The 22,579-nt window shown below is 46.6% G+C and overlaps 1 protein-coding gene across 3 annotated transcripts in view; it reads left to right on the top strand.

Annotated features, from left to right (window-relative positions):
• Positions 1-22,579, top strand: part of CCT8 (chaperonin containing TCP1 subunit 8) — a 123,502-nt gene that overhangs the window by 71,123 nt on the left and 29,800 nt on the right. For all 3 annotated transcript variants that reach the window (XM_085623090.1, XM_085623088.1, XM_085623089.1), the window contains exons 8-10: positions 5,329-5,507; positions 6,721-6,787; positions 15,079-15,166. In XM_085623090.1, the coding sequence (XP_085479216.1) occupies positions 5,329-5,507; positions 6,721-6,787; positions 15,079-15,166 (334 nt within the window). The remainder of the gene's footprint in view (positions 1-5,328; positions 5,508-6,720; positions 6,788-15,078; positions 15,167-22,579) is intronic.

Genomic DNA, 22,579 nt, shown 5'->3' with positions numbered 1-22,579 from the left:
GGACCCTGATGACCAGCAGGACCCTGATCAAACTTGGGGCGACCCTGCAGACCCCAGTGCACCTCTCGATGCACAGGATCCACAACTCTATGGGGCAAAGACATCTCCTACGGAGGATACTGCAGCGTTCAATGCTCTTATCGAACGTGCTGCCAATAACCATGGGGTGCAGCTTCACTCTGATACCATCGAAGATGACTTTCTAATGGACACCTTTGCATCCTCAGACATGTAAAGACTCTGCCAATGTTGAAGGGGGTCCTCAAACCAGCCAAGGACATTTTCAAAGAACCCACCAGGGCACGAGTGATAAACCCCAGGATTGATAAAAAATACAGATCAGCACCTGGGGATCCTACTTACATCAGAGGACAATTACCACTCGACTCCATCGTCGTAGCGAATGCACGCAAGAGGGCACACTCGCAAACAACAGGTGACGCTCCTCCCCCGGACAAAGAGTCCAAGGTGTTAGAAACCTCTGGCAAGCGAGTTGCCGCCCAAGCTGCCAACATATGGCGCATAGCCAACACTCAGGCGCTCCTTGCTCGCTATGATAGAGCGCACTATGACACACTTGAGCAAATATTCCAACATCTCCCTGACCAGTTCAAGGAAGGCGCAGAAATGCTCATCAGAGAAGGACAGCTACTAACGAACGCTTCCATCAAATGCGCACTAGATGTTGCAGACACGGCTGCCAGAGCCATAAACACAAGCGTCATGTTGCGACGACATGCCTGGCTACGGATCTCAGGATTCAAGCCTGAGGTACAAAACAATATATTGAACCAACCCGTCAACCCCGACTATTTATTCGGGCCAGAGGTTGACACCACCCTCGAAAAGATAAAAAAGGATACGGACACTGCAAAGTCCATGGGCGCACTACAAACTCAGTCCTTTCGGAGCGGCTCCTTTCGTCGCCCCGGAAACAAGGGAGCAGGTAGAGGACAGGGGTCACAACAAACATATAACAAAGGCAATACACAGACCACCTATGATAAAAACACCCGAGGTGGATATCGTGGCTCCAGCACAAAGGGCAGAGGACGCGGCTACGGCAACACCAGGTCCTCCCCCAAGAACAAGCAGTGACGCCCTCTCCCTTCCTCCCGACCACATAACACCTGTCGGGGGAAGGCTACAAAGGTTCCTGTCCACGTGGAATTCCATCACCACGGACAGGTGGGTCAAAGATATTATAAAATACGGTTACTGTCTGGAGTTAACCTCCACTCCACCCACAATACCACCAAGAAGCCGTCCTATGTCCTCAGAGCACTTAACGCTCTTACAGCAAGAAGTGCAAAGTATGCTTCTAAAAGGCGCTATAGAGGTCGTACCCATCCACGAGCAGGGTGCGGGAGTGTACTCCCTCTACTTCTTAATTCCAAAAAAGGACGGGTCGCTCAGACCTATATTGGACCTGAGACCCCTGAACCAGTACATTCTTTCAGAGCACTTTCATATGCTCACTCTACAGCAAGTCCTTCCGCTTCTCAAGCAGGGAGACTTCCTAGCCACACTGGACCTCAAGGATGCGTACTTTCACATACCCATCCACCCCTCACACAAAAAATACCTCAGGTTCACTGTTCAGGGGCAGCACTATCAGTTCAAAGTCCTTCCCTTCGGCGTGACAACAGCGCCCAGGGTTTTCACGAAGTGCCTCGCTACGGTGGCAGCACATCTACGGAGGCAGCATATACACGTCTACCCCTACCTAGACGACTGGCTCGTTCAAGCGAAGTCAGCCCAGCAATGTGCAAGCCACATGTCCCGCACCATTCACCTTCTTCACAGTCTGGGATTCTCACTGAATTATCCAAAGTCCCATCTCCAGCCCGCACACGTACAACAGTACCTAGGTGCGACTATAGACACTCGGGCGGCCACAGCTCAGCCAAATTTAGTGAGGATCGACAGCATACAACTGCTGATCTCCAAATTCAAACCCAATCACTCACTTCCAGCGCGAGTGTTCATGCAGTTGATAGGCATGATGGCCTCCTGCATCTTCATAGTCCCGCACGCGAGATTACATATGCGCCCACTTCAGGAGTGCCTAGCACGTCAGTGGAATCAGGCTCAAGGACAGTTAAAGGACCTAGTGTTGGTGAGCGGTCGGGCATACAACTCTCTGCATTGGTGGAATCCACAAAACCTTTGCAAGGGCCGACCGTTCCAAGAGCCTGTCCCACAAATAGTACTGACAGCGGACGCGTCTCTCCAGGGATGGGGAGCTCATGTACTCCACTACACAGTGCAAGGACTATGGACAACACAACAAAAGAAGTTGCACATCAACCTTCTGGAATTGATGGCAATCTTCCTAGCCATGAAGGCGTTCAAAGTACATCTATGCAACAAGGTCGTGTTGATCCGGACGGACAACATGACCGCAATGTACTACATACAGAAACAGGGAGGCACACACTCTCCACAGTTGTCTCATCTGGCTCAGAGCATGTGGAAGTGGGCCATTCAAAGGAACATGTTCCTCATGGCGGAACACCTCCCTGGCAAGGACAACCAGATGGCGGATCTGCTCAGCAGACACAGCCACCAAATGCACGAGTGGGAGTTACACCCATCAGTACTCCAACCGTACTTTCAGCAGTGGGGTCATCCGGAGATAGACCTATTCGCGACAAGCGAAAACGCAAAATGCCCAAGCTTCGCCGCCAGATTCCCACATCCGCAGTCGCAGGGCAATGCGATATGGATGAACTGGTCCGGCAAATTTGCGTACGCTTTTCCCCCAGCACCGTTGATACCGCTGGTGGCTCGCAAACTCCGACAACACTCCCTGACACTCGTCCTAGTTGCTCCCACGTGGGCACGCCAGCCGTGGTACACCACCTTCCTCGAACTTTCCGTGGTGCCGCATCAAAGGCTGCGGATCAAACCCGCGCATTTGACGCAGAACCATGGAGAGGTTCAGCACCCAGATCCGCAACAGCTGAATCTGGCGATCTGGCTCCTGAAGTCCTAGAGTTTGGCTATCTCAACCTGCCACCTGACTGTATGGACATCATCAAGGAGGCCAGGAGACCCACTACCAGAGCTTGCTATGCAGCCAAATGGAAAAGGTTCGTCATTTATTGCGGACATAATGACATCAACCCGCTGGACGCATCCATCCAAAACATCATCTGTTATCTCTTACACCTATATCGATGCAATCTGGCGTACACCTCTATACGTGTCCATTTGACCGCAATGTCAGCCTATCTGCAAACCAGGCAGCACCTCTCTCTATTCAGAGTGCCTGCCATCAAAGCATTCTTGGAGGGGCTCAAACGAGTCATTCCACCTAGTCACCCACCGGCTCCAATGTGGAACCTCAACTTGGTCCTCACACGCCTGATGGGTCCACCCTTTGAACCTCTACACTCATGCGAGATTCAATTCCTTACCTGGAAAGTGGCCTTCCTAGTAGCGATCACTTCCCTCAGAAGAGTTAGTGAACTCCAGGCACTAACCGTTCAAGAGCCATTTATTCAGGTTCACGCTAACAGGGTCGTACTACGTACCAACCCCAAGTTCATGCCCAAGGTAATATCACAGTTCCACATGAACCAGACTATTGAACTGCCCGTTTTCTTCCAAAACCCACAAACTGTTGCAGAAAGGGCACTACATACACTAGATGTACGGAGGGCCCTCATGTACTACATCGACAGGACTAAACCATTCAGGAAGACAAAACAACTGTTCGTTGCCTTTGCCCCACACCACAAAGGTAACGCCATCTCCAAAGCAGGGATAGCCAGATGGATAGTTAAGTGTATTCAAATCTGTTATCAAAAGGCAAAACGCACATTAACTATTCCACCACGAGCCCACTCAACACGTAAGTTGGGGGCTTCCATGGCCTTCCTAGGAAATATTCCCCTGCATGATATATGCAGAGCAGCCACATGGTCCACTACACACACATTTACAAAACACTATTGCGTAGATGTGCAGTCAAAACAGCAGGCAGCTGTAGGACAGGCTGTTCTCAAAACACTTTTTCAGACCGCTGCAGCTGGCACGGGTAGCCGCCGCTAATAGAGGGCACTGCTATGTATTCTATGCACAGATATGAATTCAGCAGCCCACATGCCTCGAACTGAATATGCTACTTACCAGTATGCATCTGTTCTTGGCATGTAGGGCTGCTGACATTCATATCGCCCTCCCTCCTCCCCGGCGCCTGTCGCAGCTGCAGCTCTCAGAATTACTGCAAGCATGGTCATCACTTTCTGTATCTACTCCATCACTGCCACAATGGCGAAAAACAATCTGAGGATGGAGAGGATGCCCATGCGCACTGTAGTCCAGGGGAGGAGTCACCTATCCAAGGATACTTCGAAGACTCTTCCAGGACAACAACGTGCAAACATCCGGACCCAACACTAGGCGGCGATCTATGCACAGATATGAATGTCAGCAGCCCTACATGCCAAGAACAGATGCATACTGGTAAGTAGCATATTCATTATTTATGCAGCACAATTTCTTTGGTGCAACAACAACTGTTGCTTGGCTAAACACTTACAAGGTCCCAAAGGCGAGAACTATTGGCTATGCCAATGCTTGTTTAAAAAAAAAATTATGGTGAGGTTAGAGAACTAGTTTAGGAAAATACCAGTGGGTGGAAAACATTTTTTAATAAAATTTCTCAAATTATATTTTTATTTCAGGTTTGACATTCTAAAATGATTACGTTTCTCTAAGTTCTGAAAATATTGACTCTGTGTTAAGACTATGCAGGAAATGTCATGGTTGATAGTCTTGGTCATGGGCGCTTCCTGGTTATTTTAACATTTTCATGTACTTATCTATTTTTTTAATTTTCATGACAGTTCTAATTATTTTTATATGCATTTTTACGGTATTTTGCATCTGACCCTGCAGATTGGTTCACTGCTCAATACTTTAATCTCAAATCATACAACTCATTACAGGAGCCCTTTCTGCAATCGAGTACTTGCTTGTGACAGTGTCTCGTACATTTTTGATAAGAGATTTGTGGATCCCAATTTAACAATATATACTCGTATGGTTTTGATGGTCACAACTTATTAAAATGGTTTACCACCTTAGAAGAGAATCACATTGCACTAGAACGCCTATGGCACATTCCATGCTAAGCTGTGTAGATGATCTCTCTCCAATAATTCAGCGAATATACAGTAACAGCCACCCACACTGGAAGACTTTGTACAAGCAAATAATCGTATTCTAACCTGTTGAAGTGTATTTTTTTTATTGTATCTTTACTGAATTTTAACAAAGTACTTGGCACTTAAAGCAAAACTGCTGTTCTTTTTAAAGGGCACCGTGCTTATTAAGAATGCAGATGAACTTATGAATTTTAGCAAAGGAGAGGAAAATCTCATGGAATTACAAGTGAAGGCAATTGCTGATGCAGGTGCAAACATAATTGTAACCGGAGGAAAGGTTGCGGACATGGCTCTCCATTATGCAAATAAATACAATCTCATGGTTGTGCGGTAAGTCTGAGAAAGGAGATTTTTTTTTTTTTTTTATCATTGTTTTTTTAATAGACCGTGAATGCATCTTAACGCACCAGTACAGTCACTCAGGCCCTCGTTCTCCCTTAGTTTGAAAGCAGCAGCTTCTGGTTGTAGGCCTTCCAGAATATCACCTTTTTACCCTGCTTCGGAGTCGAAAAGCAGCAGCTAGAATATTAGCTGTACAGAAACTGCGATTACAAAAACCTGCACCATTGACTTTGATGCGTACCCGATTTTTTTCAAATGCATGCAGAAGTCTTGCACCAGCATAGTCCTACATCGAGAGGTCTGCATTAGATCCCAACTCTACGGTGGCAATCCTGCTGCTGGGTGGACCTATAGCTGTATCACCACCATATTAATAGTTTTATTGAAGCTTGTCATCTAGTGTCTAACCCTGTACAGCTACGGCCTGGGACCTTCACGGGAAATGCACAAAAGCCCCAGTACTATCTTAAAGCCCTATAGCTTCTACACTTGCCAAAAGACTTGCAGTTCTAATAACTTTTTAATTGTAGTCCCTTTGAAAGAACAAAGAACTTTCAACATTGTAGCTTGCATGGATCTATCACAGAGCTCCACATGTGAAGAAAGGCGTGTGCATTTCTTGTGTCTTCTGTGCCTTAAAATTGGTTAGCTTAATCAATGGCGGCCATGAGTGGGACACTGTAACATTTGGAAACTCTAAGAAACACTGATACACTCCGAAAGCCTGCAAGCCAATGTCAAGGATGGCCGAATTGGTTCTTGATCTGGCATAAAAAGCACATCTGGACTTTTTTTGAAAGTATATACTTTGGATGTGGCACTCAGGGTACGAAAGTCTTCAGTTAGTGGAGAACCTGTACATGCACCTCTGTACCAGCACCTCCTAGCATAACCTTGCATTCCACCCTGAACTTCGATTTTTTTTTTTTTTTTTTTTTTTTTTATTTGTGCACAATGTCATCCCCATTTAAAGCATTTGTAAGAGAATAGATATGTACTCCTTTTTCTGACTCCGAATTATTACTGGACAGACTTGAAATCTGATAGTTGACATTGTTGATTAACATTCAAGGGCAATTTTGGTTGCTCAGTTAATGTGCAGAAGTCTAAAGACAGAGCCTGTCATGTTATCCTTAATTTAAGTTTTACTTTCCATCCAATTATTTCTGTATATATAAACCCTGTGTTGCCCCTTTCTTAGGTTGAACTCCAAATGGGATCTGAGAAGACTGTGCAAAACAGTTGGTGCTGTAGCCCTACCCAGAATGGTAAGTTTTTAGATATTAACACTTAGATTGGTACAATGAGATTGTGCTTCAAAATTTGTAATTGTTCACCTGGTAAATAATGTATGCATATTTATTCATTTGGGTACATATGTTGCGTTAGAACGTTTGAAGGTATGAAAGCTCTCATAGGGTCTATGACCTCCAAACAGAAGGTTCTGTTGACTTGGTTTTTGGTCACTGTTCCCACAGGCACCAAGGTCCAATAGGCAGCATAGGCACCTGCCTGGGGAAGTCCATTAATGGAGGGAAACCACTTTCTTTTGGGGTGCGAAGGGGGTTTCCCAGTTATGCACCTTCAACTCCATACTATACAGTTCAAACACTATTAGGTGCAGGTTGTCACTTGCTTGCCAGTGTTGTGCACTCTTGAGTCGCCATTATAGCTTTTTTCCACTTTTTGTACTTCTTCTCGTGTTTTGAACTTAGTGTCTCTGCATCGGTATGTGCTGAAGGAATAGTGAGCTCTTGTCCCATGGCTCAGCATGACCTTTCAGTGGGCTCTTGTCCCATGACTCGTCTTGACCTTGCAGACTTTGCACAAAACTGTGACTTTTTTTCCCCCAAGTGGCAGACTGCTACTCTCCTGTGTCACCATGGCCCTGCAAAAAGTCATCCTCTTCATTTCCGGGTGTACATGTTGTTCCTGGCAGTTGTGCATCTCCTGACTGTCTTATCTGTAAATGCATCCGTGAGGAACTTTGTTGCTAAAAGTATGGTATTTGTAAACTTTAAATGGCCCCTATTTATTTTAGTTGTATTTTTGCTCATGCAGGGACAGAGTATGCTTACTCTGCACACTTAGATGGCCTTGTGTTTTTGTTTTTTTGACAATGTACCTGATCTGCCTCTTGTAATAGAAACTGCAAGAACACTTATAACCTTGACCTCAACTGATTAGTGCCTTGACCATGGTCTGTGTTTTGCTTCCGCAGACCTGATCTGGTAGACAAGCAGCCCACTCCCTCAAACAATAGTAGGGGAAAAAAACAGCCAAGATGTATGAAATTAACTGTTTCAAGCTCGCCCGGCACCTTTTCTAAAGCTTTTATCTCAAACTGTTGAACAGATATCATCCATATCCCAAAAAGGCATGCTTTTTTAATAAAGCTCTGCTTTTTTGCTAAGTATGCCAAAATCCTTTGTGTTTTTGCTGTAGGTACAAGCAAAATTGTGTATGGGATCTAAATTGGGGAACCATGTCCCCCCCCCCCCCCCGTCCCCCCCCTTCTCTTATAACCCCCTCCCCCACATCGTCCCCCTGTCTTTTGTATGTATGTGCTAGCCAAAATTCAGCAGAGCGCTGTGCAGGGATAAAGACAACAAATGATAGGAGAGGTGTCTGGTTTATGGACGATTAATGCATTGTGATAGAGTACCCCTTTAAAGAGGTGCGTCTTCAACTCTCTCGCTTTAATTTTCTTCCCTTGCACAGAACTTAGCATGCTGTACATGAATATTTTAAATGATTGCAAAACAGTTGATGGGCGTAATGCAGAACTACGTCATACATTTACCCCAGTACAGAGATCTGGGCCTAAATCCATCGTTTTTTTGCTCACCATGCCGTTCCAGTTTGAACCCAGCCATATGCAAATCAGTCTTGACCCTGTGCCTCATGGGAACAGTCCAGCCCGAACTGCCAAGCCAGAAACCCCGAAACCGATCCTAGATTCCGGTCCAGGAAAGACATGGCTTGGCAATTCGGGCTGGACTGTTCCCATGAGGCACAGGGTCAAGACTGATTTGTATATGGCCATGTCTGAACTGGGGTGGCGTGGTGAGCAAAATAACAATGGATTAAACCCAGATCTGTGACTGGGGGTGAATGTTATGCCAATGTGCAACATTCCGTCCATCATCTTGTGTGTTTTGCTATTTTAAATGATTGCCAAGGTTTGTGTAAATTTTTCCATGGGGTCAGAAGTTATTGGGGGGGGGGGGGGGGCTTTTCAATGGAAAGTGTGGCTGAACCACAACTCCATAGTGGTAATTGCAATTGTGTGATAGAGATTTTATTTATATACAATAAGTCTCACAAACTAAGTCCACTAACTGTTGTTAACCTGCACGGGATGGGTGTCTCCATACACTGGAGTAGATTTTTGTATGCACACTTAAAAACTTCCAACAGCTTAGACTCTGTCATTGAAAGACATCCTGGCATGCTTATAGCCATAGATTTTCACTGAAAAAAACAAAGGTTAAAGTGGCATTAAGGTATAATATCTTACTTTACAAAAAAGAATCCCTTAGACATTCACTGTGCTCGGCATGTGGTTTGCCATGGGCTCTTTGGCCCGTGCGCAGCATGGGTATTTGTATCAATCCTGTCCACTTCTTCTGCAGTCCTTTCTTCCCCAACCCAACGAGTTTCAAGATTTTAAAGATTCCCTTCATAGCTGTTACTGTAGTTGAATCCTTTTGGACCGGCCTGAGTGCCAATATCCTCCCCGTGCTGCCTACCAATCCCCAAGGATATGCTTAACTCTGTGGTTCACCATAGGAACCGTGGCTTTGTGGGATGCAAAACCTCTTTTGTGACTTTTCATGAGGATTTGTCCTGCTTGTTAGGCCCAGTCACCAATGTCATAGCGCCTTTTTCCATTGGTTCCTCCCTCCTGGCTGGCTTATGTCTGTTGGTTCGCCCATTTTCTGCTCAGTCGCGTCCACTTTTGTAGTGCTTCCTTGCTGACTATAATTCTATTTTTTCTACCTCATATCCTCCTCTGTCATGTCTCTTTTCTTGGAACTTCAACTCCATAGTGCTCTCTCGAACACTTTTACCCTCTATCATGTCTTTCAAGTCCTCCTCACATTCCTCCACACCAGATAATGGCCAGTCGGGCCATTTGTTGCTTGGGTGCCGTGACAAGGAATTAACATTAAATTGCAGTCTAAACTTCATGATGCACCACCTTTAAAGAAAAAGGTTGAATAGCCTACAACCAGCATCAGACCCTTACATTTGTATTCTTATGTTTGGACAACCATGCCAACTGCCCATGATCTGTATACAAGTTCCATTTACGTTTTAGTAAACATTCCTTATCAGTTGTTGAATAGTTCTCTTCTCTTGGCAAATGTTTCCTATTGATACACAAAAATGGCTGTAATACTTCATTCACCTTGTGTTGAGGTAAAACTGTTTCAATTCTACTAGAGGCATCCTTTGTAAAACAAAAGGTTTAGTAATAGCTGAACAGTCTTAAGCAGGTTTTTGGCTTAGCATCTGTTTCAACTGGTGAAAACTTTGCCAACATTGTCCGTTATAGTGTTTTATTTTATGCAATTCCTGATTTTTGTTTTTCAGTAGCTCAGTAAGAGGCTCTCCTATGTCTGCAAAGATGGGTAAGCATTCGGTTATCGGAAGAGGTTTTCTCAGGCTCCTCCTCCTCCACCTTTGATTTTCTCTGCAGTGCATACTGTGCCTCCTCAATCGGCTCCTACAGAATTTTCACCGGGACAACCGTCTCAGATGGGTTCACAACCGCAAATTTCCAGTCCAGTTTTACCTCCAGTGGTCCCGGATGTTCATGATGATTCCTCGGACGAGGATCAGGATACTGGCAACGCAAAGCCACCAGTAGATTCCAGCTTCCTATGCAGTCAGTTCAAACGGAATGCTTCCTGTATGATTTTAAGGAGCCCTACAGGAAAGTGGTTCGTTCCATTCCCATTGTTGACCATCTCTGGGACGAGGGTTTGAAGGCGATAAAGAACCCGGCTACGGTTATTCCGGTTTTGCCGTGCCTCGAAAAGAAGTACAAGGCGTCTGAGGATAGTCCAGCGTCCTTGATTGGTCAGCCGAAGCCGGATTCAGTAATATTCCAGGCGGCGCAACGTAAGTCACGTAATCCTTCTGCACCACTCACCACCCCTGCCGATAAAGAAGGCAGGCACCTTGATAATGCGGGGAAACAGTTTTCCTCTATGGCGAGTCTTTTAGTACGGGCAGCTAATGCGTTGGCGATCCTTTGCAGGTACGATCGCCAAATGTGGTGCGACATTTCGCCTTATTTGGAACAGCTCCCACTGGAGGCCAAGAAAATTCTTCAGGAGGGGGAGGCTACGTCGGCGGAGGTGATTGACTGCGCCATGGACATCGCCACTACAGCTTTCCGTGCTCTGGCAGGTGCAGCTGTTCTTCGTCGGCAGGGCTGGCCTGGGCGACTTGGTTCCGACCAGAGGTTCAGAACAAGATCCTGGACCTCCCGTTTGATGGTGAGGCATTGTTTGGGAAACATGTCGATGATGCCCTCCAGGACATTAAAAAAGATACGGAGACGGCGAGGTCTCTAGGCAATCTTCAGTATCGTAAAGTTCCTTTCCGTGGGGCCAGAGGGAAGAGTACCACGTCCTACAGAGGCTCGTACCAACAGCAACGGTACTCTTCTTATGGTTCGACATCTGTCGTATCGCCCACAGTACCAACAACGGCAAGGCCAGACCTCGTCTTTCTCTCGCTCAAACACTAGAGGAAAACAGAATCGCGAGGGACGTGACGCCTCCAAGAGACAATAGTGGCGTTCTGGCTCTGCCTACTGTGCCCTCCTCCCCGTTGACACCTGTGGGAGGCAGGGTGTCTCAATACCGCCATAACTGGACTCTGATAAAATCAGACCATTGGGTGCTCAACATCATTCGAGATGGTCATACGCTTGAGTTTCTTCATATACCACCTTCCAAGCCCCCTGTTGCTATGCCTTCAAAACATCTGCGTCTCTTAAGTCTCGAAGTTCATCAGATGCTCCTCAAGGGAGCAGTGGAGCCCGGTTCCCCTGTCTCAGAGGGGGGACGGTTTCTACTCCAGGTTTTTCCTGGTCAAGAAGACGCCGGAGAAATGGCGACCCATTTTAGATATCAGGGAGCTCAACATCTATCTCATCAGTCAATCCTTTCGGATGGTCTCTCTCCAGGATATCTTGCGTCTTCTCAACCCGGGAGATTTCATGGCCACTCTCGATCTCGAAGATGCGTATTTTCACATCCCTATTCATCCAGCCCACAGGAGGTTTCTACGCTTCACAGTAGCCAAGAGGCACTTCCAATTCAGGGTTTTACACTTTGGACTTCGTTCTTGCCCGAGGATCTTTACCAAGGTGCTGGCACCGGTAGCAGCTTTCCTCAGGAAGCAGCATTATCAAATCTTCCCCTACCTGGACGATTGGCTGCTAAAGGCTCCGTCCAGGCTAATAGCGGAGGAGACAGTCGGGGCGTGTACGACTCTGTTCAGCAATCTGGGTTTGACTCTCAACAAGGAGAAGTCGTCGCTCTGTCCGTCCAAGAGAGCACGGTTCCTAGGGGCTATCTTGGACACGTCTCTCAACAAGGCTTCGCCAACCTTCGAATGACAAGAAAAACTGAAGCCCTTGGCTCATCTGTTGAGAAAAAGAAAGTGTCTTTCAGTACGCCGTTACAAATCCCTTCGAGGAGTGATCTCTTCATGCATCCCTCTGATACCCCATTGCAGATTACGGATGCGATCTCTTCAAGAGCAACTAGACCTGCAGTGGCAACAAGTTCACGGCTCTTTCGACGACAAGGTGGTGATTACTGCGGCAATGACAGACGCCGCCTTGTGGTGGACACAGGAGGATAATTTATCCCAAGGTCTATCCTTCGTAAGCAATCCAGCTCCTCACGTTGTCACAACAGATGCCTCGCTCGATGGCTGGGCTGCGGTGCTTCAGGACTTGCAGGTCAGCGGGCATTGGTTACCCAAGCACCGCCTCCTTATATCAACCTCCTGGAACTCAGAGCGATTTGTCTGGCTCTTCAAGCATTTCTGCTGCAGTTGCAGTGTTCAGCGGTTCTCGTTAGCACGGACAACACCACGGCCATGCATTACATCAACAAAGAAGGGGGTACCAGATCTCTTCCGTTGTCGCAGGAGGGCCAGAGGATTTGGGAATGGGCGATCCCCCCCGGAATATCTCTCACAGCGGAACACCTCCCAGGAGTCCTCAACGAAAAGGCGGACAGGCTCAGCAGGCTTTCATCCGTCAGCCACGAGTGGGAACTAAACCAGATGGTCTTGGAGGACATTTTTCACCAGTGGGGCAAACCTTCAATAGATCTTTTCGCAACCCCGGAAAACAGACAATGCTAATCTTACGCAAGCAAAGTTCACCATCGCGGATTGCTCGGGAATGCGCTTTCGATAGCTTGGTCAAGCGCATTTGTATGCGCTTTTCCCCCCATTCCGTTAATACCGAGAATACTCAGAAAGATCAAGATGGAACCATGCAAAATGATCTTAATAGCCCCGGCTTGGCCGAGGCGTTTTTGGTTCACGGAGCTTCACTTTCTTTTTCTGGTCCCTCCACGTCCTCTATGGATGATTCCGGATCGTCTCACGATGTTCCAGGGCCAGATCTGGCATCGGATCCTCGTTGCTTACCTCTCAGCATGGCTCCTGAACAGCGAGAGTTCCCAGATCTTCCTCTCTAGAACGAAATAAGGGGGGTTCTCTCTCTCAGGCTAGAGCCCCTTCCGCTAACCAGACTTACCGTCTCAAATGGAAACGCTTTTGCAACTGGTGCCATCAGCAAAGTGTGGATCCTTATTTGTCTCAGCCTCATCAAGTTCTTCCTTATTTCCTGTCCTTGGCTAAGGCAGGTTTGGCTCATTCGTCCATAAAGGTTCACTTGGCTGCAGTTTCTCGCTACAGACGCACTGCCTCTGGGCAGTCTCTTTGGTCCTCTAGAATTGTCGAACAATTTCTCAAAGGCCGGTTTCGAGTTTTTCCTCCCGTGAGGCCTCCGCCTCCCACATGGCATTTGAACTTGGTTCTCACCCAGCTGATGAAGCCTCCTTTTGAACCGGTTCATAGAGTGGATTTGAAATTCCTCTCATGGAAATTAGCACTCCTTCTTGCTCCCACTTCAGCAAGACGTATGGGGGAATTACAAGCTCTTACAATCCAGAAACCTTTCCTCCAATTCAAAAGGAATACAGTAATTCTACGGACTAATCCAAAGTTCATACCAAAGGTGCCTTCGGACTTTCATTTAAATGAGACGGTGATTCTCCAGGCTTTCTTTCCTCCGCCGTCTACACCGGCGGAAAGGACGTGCAGCGGTGCTTGAAATTTTATTTGGACCGTACTAAAGCCTTTAGAAAATCTTCGCAATTGTTCATTGCGTTCACTGCTCCCCACAAACGGTTACCCCTGTCCAAACAGGGTATTGCTCGATGGATCTCCAGTACTATACCGTTCTGTCATTCTGCAGCGGACAAGCCTCTAGAGGGCAGAATTAGAGCACACTCGACAAGGTCCATGGCTTCCTCTACGGCTCTTTGCGGGGGTCCAGATTAAAGACATCTGCAGGGCTGCGACTTGGAGCAGCGTGCACACCTTTACAAGACATTACTGCCTGGAGACCTTGGCACAGGAAGACACGGCTGTGGGTCCAGACAGTCCTGAGGAACCTCTTCCATTGAGTGGTGAGCTTTCCTTTCTTCCCTCCTTCCTTTCTTATGGTTCTTGCAAATTTTGCGATGTGTTTTTCTTATGTGATTGCATGGTACTTTTATGTTTAAAAAAAAAAAGTAATATGATATATAGTTACGGAGAATGAGGTCTCAGGGAAGCAAAATGTGTTTCTTACTGCTAGCTTCTCTGATACAAGCTATGGGAATCAATGAAAGTTCCAATACTGGAGTAAGAAACAAGTTACTTACCTGTAACTTTGGTTCTCCAGTATTGGTAACTTTCATAGATTCCCATGCGCCCACCCTCCTCCCCTGGGAAAGCTCAGCCCTCGGCAGGTTTGGTTGTACTGTTACACAACGGCTACGAAAATCTGAGGCTCTGATTGTTCTCTCAGGAAGGTTCTGTGGGGTGAGGCTAATCTGATTCGTTGTTGCTTTATTTTGGTCTCTTTTACAAAAAGAGGTAGATATGCTACAAAAGGGAATGAGGCCTAGGCCTTTTTTCTTTCTCTTTTGTACCTACTGCTATGTTATTTTGGGTACCGAGACTCCCATTCCGACGACGGGGAATGATACAAGCTATGGGAATCTATGAAAGTTGCCAATACTGGAGAACCAAAGTTACAGGTAAGTAACTTGTTTTTTACTAGCAGTTCCAAGATCCGATGTGCTGAGAGATGATCAAGATATCCTGCTTGTGCTAGACAAGCACGTCAGAAAAAAATACTCTGGCACAAATATAAAGTAAACTTTTATGCAGTAAAAAGTTACTACACAGTGACAAGTAGCTTTTCATGTCTAGGATGTTATGGCTAATTAAATCACTGTTTTTACAGACTGCACCAACGCCAGAAGAAATGGGACACTGTGATAGCGTTTACCTGTCAGAGGTTGGGGACACCCAAGTCGTAGTCTTTAAACATGGTAAGTCTCTTTTCAGTTACATGAGGCACTGACATTCGTAGAGGGTGACAAAAGGAAAATGTTTGGCTGCATAGTTAAGTAGTCACTCATTGCTTGTTTCTGAGAAAGCGTCTGAGTGACACTAACTGGATTAAAAGGGCGTCTACCTTCAATTAGTTGTTGAAAAATGGAGCTAGAGTCTCTTGGGCACTGATGGAGGCAAAAAAGCAACACAACTGAGTTTTCAGTCAAGTAAAACCCACAAAAAGCCAAGTGTCGTAGGATTCAGCTCGGAGTGAAAAGGCACACTGCCTCTGTGACCCTCCAGCTGCCATAATCCTTAAGTTTGATTATGTTTTTCCATATAAAAATACTTAGAGTAGGAGTTGGTTTACAGGTTAGCATGTTTTTTTGCATAAACTATTTTCTAAATTGGAAATGAGTGTCTGCTGGGGTCCCACAAAGCAACAGAAATATTTAATTATTCACAATTTCAAAGATGATACCTGTGCGCAAAACCAATTATTGCCATTTATTAACGTTTCCTCATAAATGTATGTTCAAGGTATGTGTGGCTGCATATGCGTAGGCTTTGCACAAGTCCACCATCTAGTGTTCGGCTCGGATGATTACAATTAGTTTTTCTTCGAAGAATTATTTTCGAGTCGCGAGGCTGTGACACTCATCACCTAGGTAACACTGTGCATGGGCATCGGCCCCATCGTTAGATTATTTTTTTTCGTCTGATGTAATTTTTGCGCTCCGGTTTGAGGACGTTTTCGGCCTCCGTTCCGTTAGCTAGTTTGACGGTATTGTTTCCATCGGGTAGTTTATATTCCGCAACAAGACATTTCCACAGTTCGTGATCGTCCGATTTGCTTCCTCGGCCTACGGATCACGCCCAACTCTTATCATTTTCCACTCTAACAGCGCTTCAAGAAAATGTGCTGCTAATGGGCCGCACTCTGTTTTGCTTTTGTCTGCAGTGACACTCCAAATATCCTCATACAGATCTTCACTCTGTCTGTAACTTATGCCTCTTGCACGATCATCAGGAAATTATTTGTGAGGCTTGTAAATCTTTCTGGTCGAACTAAACTCTTCGCGACCGATGTGCGTGTTGTCTAGAGATGCAGCTTAAAAACGCCAGCAACACACCAGATATCTTCGGTCTGCGAGACGAACAAGATGAAGCGTCCGCAGCCCAAAAAGAATCCCATCTCGCTACACTGTTCCGACGCAGAACAAGACTTGGAAATGGTGGAATCTTTCCAAGATCGTGGGGACATCAGCCCCTCATCAGGAAAATTAAACAAGCATTTGCAATGCAATAGGTCTCGCATTTGCTAGACTTTGAGCAATTGGCATTGTAAATGGCAATGCCTTTTATTGATGTGTTTTGAAAGGCTGCAAGCAGTGCGTAAACACGCACTAATTATAGTTGTTGCTTACAACAAGCAAGGCTGGTAGTAAAAGAGGCACAGTTACTGCTAGCTTTGCTTTTTGTAAGCAATGACTAAGTACAAAGTGCGTGTTTACGCACCTTTTGCAGGTTTTTAAACCACATCAATAAAAGGTATCGTTATTTAAACTGGCAATAGCTGAAACTGTTGGAAATGTAAGACTTTTTTCATTGCAAACGATATATATGTGCATAATTTTTTTAATATAGCTGTATATATATATGCCTGTCAGTAAGTATGGATCTATTTTTAAATTGGTATGCTTTTATAGATATGTGCCCATATATACAGATATATATAGGTGTAAATTTGTGCATTTTGCTAAATCTATTGATATATATGCATTTGTAAGCAGATATATATGCATTTGTATGCATTTATTTGTGCTTTTATATATGCACAAATATACACTTAATATATCTGTCTCATTGCACATTTCTTGGAAAGCATACATATTTTTATAAATATGCATACATACTTATGTGCATATATATACATTTTTATATATAAAAATGTGCACATATATAATATGCCTATAAATTAATCACCCTATATTATCTACTGGCGGTCGCCAGTAGATAGTTATAGTTAGGACCGTGTTTCCATAGGAAATCCGCAACATTCTATTTGGAATAACTTTGGCGCCGATTGATGAATCCTTGCAAAATTTTCAAAATAGGTGGGGCGCTCTGCTCCGCTCCTACCCTGAAAGTCTCGGGGGGGGGGGGGGGGGGGATTCGTCAAGCGGGGGTGAGAAAAAAGGGGGGTCCCAAAACGCGTTTTTCCCATGCAATTTTCCATAGGGACCTTTAGTCCAAGGTACAGCCCAAACGGCTGAACAGAATTACTTTAAATTTGGCAAAGAGGTAGTCCTCAGGTCAGGGATGTGCCTTTTGCATAACTGGAGTCAATCTGTTCATTAGTTCCTGAGAAAATTGCAGTTAAAAGTACATACATATCTATAGGCTCGCACGGTGGCGAGCGCAATTCTGATTGGTTGTTAGATGTCAGTAAACATTCGAATCGGTCGAAATCGAAGTGTCGGCCGCCATTTTGTCTCTCGCAGTCTGAGGCAGTGAAAAACAAAGGTGGAGAACGTGAAAAGGGGGCAGGGTGGACAGTTCCTGACCCCCTAGCCTTTGTCAGGGGGTCACTGAAGGACCCCCAAGGTCGAAAAAAACATTTTTTTTATTTTTTTTATAAAAAGCGCGGGACGCACCACGCATCGTGGGTGCTTGGTGCGCGAAGCGCACCGAGCGCCCACAGCTCGCGAACGGTGCGCGACGCCCACCGTGCACGCACGGTGCGCGCACAAAGAAAAACCTGAAATAAAAACATAATAAATACATAACTTAGCGTTCGAGGCATATGAGCTGCAGATTGTCCACTTAGCATAGATCGCCATCTGGTGTTGGGCCCGGATGTTTGCAGTTTGTTTTTGTTCTTTGGACAGTCTTTGGAAGTCACGAGTTCGGTGACTCCTCCTTCGGTCCGTACTGCGCATGGGCTTCGGCTCCATCCTCAGATTGTTTTTTTCCGCCATCGAGCTCGGATGTGATACTTCGTGCTCCGGCTTCGAACTTCTACGGTTCCAGCCTCGACGGAAAATCCTCGTTCTTCGAGTTTCTTCATCTATCTTCATCTCTCGAAGCGGCACTTTTCTCCATTCCGCACATCGGCACCGGCCTTCGGGCCCTCCTCGACTCCGGTCCCGGCCGATGGAAAGGACTCCGTTCAAAAAGTGCCCAAAATGTGGGTCTAAATTTCCCCACACCGACCTCCATCAGGTGTGTAACCTTTGCCTCTCCCCAGAACACGAGGCTAGAGACTGCCCCGCCTGTAAGTCTTTTCGCTCAAAAGACCATCCGGGATCGAAGAGCTCGACGCACCATGGCGCACTCATCAACCGCGGCTCCACCGGACATCTTCGGAGACGACACCGGAGCTTCGGGGCAACAACACACCGAGCAGGAGGAAGACGTCGTCAGCGCTTACGAGGCCGACGACTCCGACGTGGAGGACATCACACCGGCGCAGAGGGTCGTGAGTACTCTACCCCCTCCCACCCCCGCGCCCAAAACCAAAGAGACTCAGGTTACACCCTCGCCTGCAGGCCTGAGTAAAACCAAGCACACGGCTTCTATCACCCCACTTCGGGCCCGGTGTCGAAGCCTCACAAGTCTCACGGCAGCTCGGGCTCGAGCCAGCCGACGCCTGGTGCCGACAAACACCGTCCGGCACCGAAGAAAGTGACGCCCAGCTCGACTCCGAAGCCACCGGTGCCGAAGCCTGGACTCTCGGTGCCGACAAAACACAAATCCCTCGGCACCGACGCTCCGGCGCCGAAAAATACTTGGACGCCGAAAAAACCGGAGGTTCCAAAAAAGCATGGCGCAGACAAACCATCAAAATCCTCAGCTCCGAAAACATTGGCGCCAACGGACGATTCGGTGCCACTGGACCTCTTTACACCAGATCCTTTACAAAAGACCTTATTTAAGGATCCAAAGACTGGGCTATTGACTTTAGTTGTCAAGAAAAGACGTCTTGACACACCGGCTCCTCCTCCACCACCCAAGCGGAAGGACTCTGCTACTTCTCCTCTCAGAGTGCCCTCCCCACTACCACCTCTTCCACCCCCTCCCCCTCCCAGGTCTCCGCCACCTTTGCCTCATCATTCCCCGACCCCGTCCCCAGATCCGGATTACGGGGATCCAGATTATGACCCGGCGGACGCCCCCATGGACCCCACTCCACCGGGGACCCCAGACCCATGGGAAGATTACCAAAACCCTGACATACCAGATGTGCCTCAGGACGACCTATACCCATCCAGGCCGCCTCCCCCAGAGGACTCATTAGGGTTTCACCACTTAGTGCAGAGAGCAGCACACTACCATGGGGTGGAGATGCATAGTGTACCAGTGGAAGACGACTTCTTACTGGATACATTCGATATTCAGGACAAGTCCACAGCTATCTTGCCCATGCTTAAGGGTGTCACCAAGCATGCTACAGAGGTGTTCAAAGACCCTGTCAGGGCCAGGGTCTTAAACCCTAGAATAGAAAAAAATTATAAAGCGGCACCCACAGACCCTACATACATTAAGGGCCCTGCTCCCTTAGATTCCCTAGTTGTGTCCACAGCTAGAAAGCGGTCTAACTCCCAGTCCTCAGGAGAGGCCCCACCGCCAGATAAGGAATCTAAACTTCTAGACGCGTCTGGCAAACGCACCGCCTCACAAGCCGCGAACATTTGGCGCATTGCAAATACACAAGCGCTGCTTGCGCACTATGACAGAGCACATTGCGATGAGCTTGAGGCTCTTATACAGCACCTCCCAGAAAAACGCAAAGCTTATGACCTGATACAGGAGGGTAAGTTAATTACTAACACCTCCATTAAATGTGCCCTCGATGCAGCCGACACTGCTTCTAGAGCCATAAATACTAGTGTCCTGCTTCGTCGTCATGCCTGGCTCAGGATCTCAGGGTTCAAGCCTGAAGTCCAGGCATCCATACTAAATCACCCCTTTGACCAACAAAATCTCTTCAGGCCAAAGGTAGACGAAGCATTAGAAAAAATGAAAAAGGACACAGACACAGCAAAGTCTATGGGGGCATTGCAATCACAAACCCCTAAACGCTCCTTTCGACGCTCCTCCTTTCGTGGCACAGGCAGAGGCTACTCCACCGATAGCGCCTCTACCTTCTACAAATCCCCTCCTCAAAATACCTTTTCAAAGGGCTATCAAAGGGGTGGTTACAGAGGCAACAACAATAAGGGCAGGGGCAAAACTAACACCACCCGTTCTGCCACCCCGCCCGCACAATGACTTCCCTCCGCTCCCCCCAGACCATCCCACTCCGGTCGGGGGCAGACTACAACACTTTATCCACGCATGGGAATCCATAACATCGGACAAATGGGTGACCCAAGTTATTCGGTCAGGGTACTGTCTCGAGCTAACATCTACCCCACCCAATATCCCACCAAGGCACCGTCCAATGTCTCAAGACCATTCCACACTGCTCAAACAGGAGGTGCTCTCCCTCCTCCAAAAACACGCTATAGAGCAGGTCCCCGTCAATCAGCAAAATCTAGGGGTCTACTCTCTGTATTTCCTAATACCGAAGAAAGACGGGACCCTGAGGCCCATTCTGGACCTCCGGCCTCTAAATGCATACATACATTCAGACCATTTCCACATGGTCACTCTACAACAAGTCCTCCCGCTCCTCTGCCAGGGAGACTTTCTTACTACCTTGGATCTGAAAGACGCATACTTTCACATTCCAATACACCCTTCCCACAGAAAGTACCTCAGGTTTGTGGTGGACGGTCAACATTACCAGTTCACAGTTCTCCCCTTCGGGGTCACCACCGCACCACGGGTGTTTACCAAATGCCTAGCAGTTGTAGCAGCACACCTCAGACGTCAACATATTCACGTCTTCCCTTACTTAGACGACTGGCTCATAAAAGCTGCGTCCTACAACCAATGTGTGCATGTGAGAAAGTGGCTCTGTATATACTGTTCCCTAATAGGTACAGGGTGTACAGAGTCCACAGTCCCCCAGAGGCTGATAGAGGTCAAAGTTAGGTATGACCTTACTCTCCAAAGTGGTAGCTTGGTCGAGCAGTAAGGCAGTACCAGAGGACAGTGTAAAGCATTTATTGTACACACTCAGTCAGCAAATGGTTTCACACACTCAATAACTGAACTCCAGGCCAATGGTTTATATATATAAAATATATGCTAGTTTTATTTTTAGAACCACAAAGGGGGTAAAAATATACTTTCTCAGAATGAGAGGTTGAATATAAATACTTTTGTCTTAAGCAATAAATTTGTGTAAACAGTCACAGTTGGTTGCAATAAACAATCCTATTTCCTAAACATAACAATGCATTGAGCTCAATGGTAAATTCAGGCTATTTGTAATAAATTACTTTTCAGATTACTTTTGGAATTCCAGGTCTGGCTCCTAGATCCAGCCTTGGGTCAGTATTCAGAATCAAGTGATGAAAGTCGACTTAATAACTGTAATGATTTTTAAATAATATTTAGCTATTTCAAAAGTTAGCACTTAGAAAATATTTCAAAGAAAACATTCAATGGATCTCTATGGCAAAAAATTCAAATTGCAGGTAGAGTACTTTGTCGTTACTTTAGTAATCCAGGACTGGGTACCTAGACCCAGGACTGGGGTCCTTATCAAAAACAGGTAAGTAATTTCGTTTGCAGAAATAGTACGATTTTAAAAGAATATTTCAAATTTGCAAAAATAGACACTTAGAAGAAATTTCACAGAAAAGCAGACAATGGTTTCCTATGGGAGAAAAATGAGTTAGAGGTAAATATAGTTGTGGTCACTTTTCAGAGTCAGGGCTGGGCACCAAGATCCAGCACTGGGAGCTCACCTAGGAGCAGGTGAGTAAATTCGTTTTTGTCACTTGGCTGATTTTTGGTGAATATTTGCAGTTTTGAAAAGTTCACACTTCGAAGATTTTTGAAGAAAAAGCCAGTCAATGTTACCCTATGAGGAAAATGAAGTTAGCGGTTTAAGGGTAAGTACTCGACTGGCAGAGTTGAAATTCCGGGCATAGACTCAGGGGTCCCCCAGTGTCAGGTAGGTACAGTTGGTTCACCCTCAGCGGTTTCAGGACGGCCGGGTGCAGAGAGAGTTAGGCCCAATGTTATCCTATGAGGGATAGGGGGGCCTTGGTTGGTGGCTGCTGTCTGGCAAGCCACGCGGCTGTGGGAGCTGGGCTCCTGGTCACTTACTCAGGGCAAGTGGGGAAGTAGGTTAGTGTAGAGAGTGCACGGCCAGGGCCACTCGGGCGGCTGGGTGCAGGGTGCTTTTGAGCCTTCGGGCGCTCAATGGAAATCAATGGGAATGTTCCGGTTTGGAAAAAGGCTGCAGGCTCGGGGACGAGGATGTTGCCGGTGCCACCACCACTTCGAGG

This window comes from Triturus cristatus, chromosome 8 (genome assembly GCF_964204655.1).
Source record: "Triturus cristatus chromosome 8, aTriCri1.1, whole genome shotgun sequence".
In the NCBI taxonomy this organism is placed as follows: domain Eukaryota; kingdom Metazoa; phylum Chordata; class Amphibia; order Caudata; family Salamandridae; genus Triturus; species Triturus cristatus.
The sequence above is the reverse complement of the archived record's forward strand: the minus strand, read 5'-3'. Positions and strand labels throughout refer to the sequence as shown.